We start from the raw sequence: 6000 nt of genomic DNA on the forward strand, positions 1-6000 counted from the left end.
TTTGACCAAAACAATACAATACTACACCCTCTCTCATGTTGACCTCTAAGCCATAAAAAATAGGAAAACTATTCATGGATACCCAATATAGGTATTATAAATAATAGGTTAAAATATGTTTTATTCTTTATAAAATAGAAAAAAAAATTAATTTTGTTCCTATAGAATTTTTTTTTGTCCTAATAAAATTAAAATATGTAAAATTTTGGTCCCAAATAATATTTTAGTAAATCTAAACTTACATATAATAATTTGTGGTAGTAATAAATTTAGGATTAAAAACGGTCACAAGTTAAACAAAAATCATCACAAATTGCATGGAAGAGGAAAATGAATCATCTCATGAAAAAAAAAGGCATCGTAGAGGTGAATGAACCCTCTCATGAAGTAAAGCTTGTAACTCCTATTCAACATTTATGTTAGTTATTTAAAAGGCAGGGAAGAGGGAAATGAATTCTCATGAAAAAAAAAAAAAACTTGAGATAGTTGTGTTAAAACCTCTGTTTATTTTACTAAATCTCACCTTTATTGTAGAAATATATTACATTGATAAAATTCATTGAAGGACTAGGATCTCATATAGTGATAATGTCATTGCAGAGAATCCATTCCTATGGAAGAGACAGATGGGAGAGATCGATTGCTCTATCTGAAGACAACTTGATGTTCAAATAATGAGTACATGACCCATCATCATTCGTGGAGAGGGAATAAAGATTAATCTCATAGTCAATCTAAAGTACCAAAGCTTACAAGATCGGAATACCTCATAGTCTCACCAAAAACTAAAGCTAAAGACCTTGGTTAAGGTGATTACCATAAAAAAAAAAAAAAAAAACAGAACATCACCCATGATAATAAATACAATTAAGCCAAAGTATACTTTCCGAAACTCGATCATTTTTATACACCAAAAAATTATTTCATCTTCCTAAAAATATGTTAATCTTCTGTCTTTAGGTAACTTATACACAGAATTCCTGCATCCTACAAAAGCTAAGAAGAAAAGCATGTCCAGTTCTATTTGTCACCTTGGTATCACTTCAGAGACTGTTGCTTCATTGACAGAGTAATGCATAGAAGTGTTTGATGAACACTCGCGTTCAGTGACAGCTCTTCCAACAGAAAATGCAGGGCGTGTGGGGACGGAAAGACTCACTGTGTCACTTGCAAGCATATGAACAACACTTGACATTTTTGGTCTATCTGCTGCATCTTCTTGTACACACAATAGTCCAATGTGCATACACTTCAGAACTTCACTACGTACGCATGACTTTTCTATTATTGGATCCATCAATTCCAAACCTTTCCTCTCACACCAGAGGTTCCATGCCTATAATAGTAAATATATATGATTTAGTTAAAAGCAATTGAAGAAAATGAATATTAACATAAGGTTAAATATGTTTTACGTCCCTGCATATATAGCAATTTTTGTTTTCAAGCATTCTAATTTCTTTTCTGCTTTTGATCCTTGTAATATTTGTCGTCACGTGTTTTGGTCCCTGCTGTGACGGTAAGGACTAAAAACCAAAACACAAAATTTTGCTGGAACATAGAAGCAAAAGCAAGTACTAAAAACAAAAATTGTTCTATTTGCCGGAACTAAAACCAAAAACTGCTATATTTTGCAGGAACATAAAATCAAAATTGCTATATTTGTAAGGAACTTAAACATATTTAAGCCTATAAATAAATTAGGAAACTTACATATATGAGAAGGCTTTGGCCTTGGTCTGACAGATAGAATTTACTACTCCTTTTTCCACTGATGATCTCTAACAAAAGAACACCAAAGCTGAAAACATCTGACTTTACTGAAAACAAGCCTTCCATAGCATACTCAGGAGCCATGTATCCACTGCTCAAAATCAATGTAGCAGCAAATTTTATCAATCACGTATTGCATGTTAATTCATTAAATTAATAAATCAGGTTGAAAATATATAAAATGTGATTCTCTGTGGCAATACACAGTTGCATACTCATGTAATTCATGTGAAGAATTTGGCTTGGTATGCAATGTTTTTGTACAAGTAAAAGAAAGCAAAATAGTTTATACTTACTAAGTTCCCACAACTCTAATTGTATTTGCCTGCTTCTGGTCTCCTCCAAATGTTCTTGCCAATCCAAAGTCTGAAATTTTTGGATTCATTTCATGATCTAATAGAATGTTACTAGCTTTCAGGTCTCTGTGAATAACCCTTAGCCTAGAGTCTTCATGTAGATATAGAAGCCCTTTAGCAATCCCATTAATAATGTTTAATCGGTTTTTCCATTCCAGATGTTCACCCTTCTCCATATCTGACAATAAATACAAAGCAATGCAATTATTAGAAATATAATATATTCAAAAACATGTAATTCTAAGAAATATGACTAAATCCATAGAAAATATGACCTAGGTAGCAATTGTGTGTGCATGTGTGTATATTTATAGATATTCCATCAAATGGTTGATTTCTTACAATGATGAGAAATATAATAACAAACAACAGGTTCATTGCATTGGAGTCATACCAAATAAGTGGAAATCAAGGCTTGAATTTGGCATGAATTCATAGACAAGAAGCTTTTCATTTTGCTCAATGCAGCAAGCCAACAGTCTCACAAGGTTGCGATGCTGTAATTTTGCTATCAATATTACTTCATTTTTGAATTCCTCCACACCTTGAACAGAAGTTTTTGAAAGCCTTTTAACAGCAATTTGCCTTCCATCTGGTAAAACTCCCTAAAACATTTTTCAAGTCTCTAAGTCAGAATGTTGCAAGGGGAGAAATCAAACAAATAAATATCATGTCTTATATCCTAATTTTATACCTTATAGACAGGGCCAAATCCACCTTTCCCTAGTTTATGCTCATCAGAAAAATTATTTGTACTTTTTAGAATAGTACTCAGAGGCATCATAGGAAGGTCAGCATTCATACTCTCCTCCTTGTCCGTTTGATCTTGAGAAAACATTGAATTTAGTCCATCCTCTTGAATAGCTTGTTTGTCTACAAAGATGAAGTTATCAAACATAAACAGGAACTGATAGATAGCCTCAGCTCAAAGAACATCTAAGAGTTAATGCTTACCTTTTTTCCATTTCAAACACCAGAAGTAGTATGTGCTGATAGACAATAGAGCTACTACCACAACTCCAGATACAGAAATGATTACTATAATCAACCACCTTCTGTTATCCCCATCTTCGTCTGCATCATTACCAAGACAAAACAATATGTTGCATTTGTGAAAAATGTTTGAGAGAAGTGGAAATATTTGTTGTTTTAGGCCTTGTAAATAAAACTTTAAGGAGCTTTGGCTTTATTTTATACTTAGATTAAAATATATACAAACAAGTACATCTCTAAATCATGCTTCCGGAAGAGTATTAGCTCAAGTGGCACCAAGTCCCTTGACCTTAGACCACTTTATAGCCAAAAATATAAGAGTTTATGTAAAATTTGCTCCTTAAAAGCAGTAACTTCTGTTACTATACCTATACAAATTTGTTCCTAGTAGTCAACTTGATAACATGTCTACACTAGCAAGTTGTCAACATGTAAATAATTTCATACCTTAAAGTACTAATTTGTGTAGATGAAAACTTTCAAGATCAGAGTAACACATTGTCGCTAAGTGGGTGCAGGAGGGGATTTTGAAAAATGTCTTCAAGAACAGATGTTAAAATTATTCTTAAACATCCATTCAAAGTTTAGGGATGAATTTTCACTCTGTATCTTATTTCAAATCATATAAAATTGGCACTAGATGAATGGTTAGCATAATTTCATCTTTGAATACTGATTATGATGCCTCTGTGACAGGATAATTTTAAAGAAAAGATGTTGAAGTACAACTTCTACTGGTGTAAACATCATGTTAAAGCAAATTGACAGGATACTTAGTGTAAACATCAATTCCAATTTTAGGGATATGAATTTTCACTAGTACCATCTTATAAATCATAGCAACTTGGCACTAGATGAATGGTACAAAAGTATCAGAATTAGCTGAAACCTGAAAGTCATAAATGAAAGAATTAAACTCATACCTTGCTGAGGCGTTGGCTCAGAAGTTCCATTCAAAAAAAATGGCTGAGTTTCATACATCACAATACAACTTGGAGAAAAGACACGCCACACCTTCTTCTCCTCACAGCAATTCTCAACATCTTCAAGCATATTGCTCAAACATGTTCTGCATTCCTCAGTTGTAATATCTCTGCTGCACTGTACCCAACCATACCTTCTTTGAGTGCCATTTATATTGAACATATGTGTCCCAAACATCAAGGGTTCCTCTGACCCCATTTGTATTAAACCATTCATCAAAACCCTGGCATCACTGTCAAACTCTCCAGCACTAGTAAAATTTTGCGTGGCGTCAAACATCGGAATCCTAGGCGTTAAGGTGAGGTTGCCAAAGAAATTCTGGTTTGAGTACCTCAGAAGACAAAAGGGGTACCACAAAATAGCTGAGGCAGTGTTGGGGCAGTGCTGCTTGAGCAATATGCTAGAGTTTTGAACACATGAGTGGCAAAGGCTGGTGTTCACATCGCCACGACAAAGATAGAGTCCATAAACCATGTTTTCATCAATACCTGAAGTTCCATTCCCAAAACCATTGCTGGTAGCAGAATCAGATGAGAGGGAAGAGATCAAATCGTCGAGATTGGTTTGGTATGTAGTAGAAGGAGGAACAGAAGTTTGGTCCAAACAAGCATATCTATAATCAAGTGGTTGTGTATTGCTACTGTTCTGACCAGCAACAAAGCAAAGAAGGCACATGAATTTGATAATAAAAAACCATTGATAAACCATTCTTCTTTTGCTGCAATCACCGCTGTGTATGATCAACATATAATTTATGTGAGGCTAGTGCGTTTGAGGCCCCAGATTTCAAAGTAATATATGATCAATTTGTCTAATGTTTTGACATTGATGTACCATGCACATTTTAATGTTCTGAGATCCTGCTAAAGTGGCAGCTTGTAGCATAAATCTTTTGACCGTTCACAATGTTAATTTATTTATTAACATTGTTCACTATGAAATAGCTCCGTTCATATATTAGGAAGCGTGTAGGTGGGGCTGGGCCAGGTAGGATAGAAATTTCTCACATTGGAAAATCAATAGTATAAGGTTGTTGTGGTATTGAATATGTTGAAATATTTGAAGTATAAAGTGTGGTCAACATTGGTACATCTAAGAAAAGTAAAACCATTTTGGAGCCTCCATTTCCCTTGATAATAATTGAGTTTATGTTAACTTCACATATGGCATTATACAATCGAACGTTTGAAATATATGGATATGGATAATGATCCAAACGCTTACTAATATTCTTTAATTTATTTTAATTTTTTATGGTTGGATTGGCACTACATACTGACTGCGACATTAAAAGAAGACAAATAAGGGAGAAAGTATACTTGGCTATGATCAAGGAAAAATAAATAAAGGTGTCTCAATCTCAGCTTCAATCCAATTATGGGTCAAACTTGCTGGTAAGTTTTCTTCCTTAATTAACCGCATACCATAATTAAATACGTGTTGGAAAAGTCTCCTTGAGTATAGTTTATTAAAAAGATTAAAGGAAAATATGTGTTTAATTGCATTTTTAATTTCTCTATTTTGAATTTTTTATTATGTGTGTGATATTAGTTTTTTTAATTGCTTTTTTTAGCTAATCAAATTTCTGCAGTGACCGAGGCAGGAATTGAGTTTAAGGGAGTCGAAGATTAAATCCCTCATTTTTTCTTTCTCTATGGGGTGCCATAAAATTTCTAACTTAAGAATTTAAAGGAAGTTAAAAAGAGGACAAAACTTAGAGACAGTTCCTTAAGTATTTATACTACCTCGATTTCTTTTTATCTATCTTTAAAGTTTTTATTTAAAAATAAAAAATATAATAATTTTTTATCTTAATAAAATAGTTATGATATTTCTTATTTTACAATTTTTTATTTCTACTTCACAATAAATACATATGTGTAAATTAAGGGTA

General features: G+C 33.0%; 1 protein-coding gene across 2 annotated transcripts; it reads right to left on the reverse strand.

Moving 5' to 3' along the window:
- Positions 1–664: 664 nt before the first annotated feature.
- LOC114409440 (cysteine-rich receptor-like protein kinase 10) lies at positions 665–5018 on the reverse strand. 2 transcript variants are annotated; one of them, XM_028372905.1, is made up of 7 exons: positions 4046–5018; positions 3084–3203; positions 2824–2993; positions 2524–2734; positions 2070–2307; positions 1714–1864; positions 665–1336 (listed from the first exon to the last, which is right to left on the reverse strand). In XM_028372905.1, exons 1-7 carry the CDS (start codon positions 4851–4853, stop codon positions 1028–1030), a joined length of 2007 nt encoding a protein of 668 aa, XP_028228706.1. In that variant the 5' UTR covers positions 4854–5018; the 3' UTR covers positions 665–1027. The 2 variants fall into 2 exon arrangements, with proteins under 2 accessions (XP_028228706.1, XP_028228705.1); XM_028372904.1 differs by having other exon boundaries at positions 2824–3002; positions 4046–5016.
- Positions 5019–6000: the final 982 nt, after the last annotated feature.

Source organism: Glycine soja, chromosome 4 (assembly GCF_004193775.1).
Source record: "Glycine soja cultivar W05 chromosome 4, ASM419377v2, whole genome shotgun sequence".
Taxonomy (NCBI): Eukaryota; Viridiplantae; Streptophyta; class Magnoliopsida; order Fabales; family Fabaceae; genus Glycine; species Glycine soja.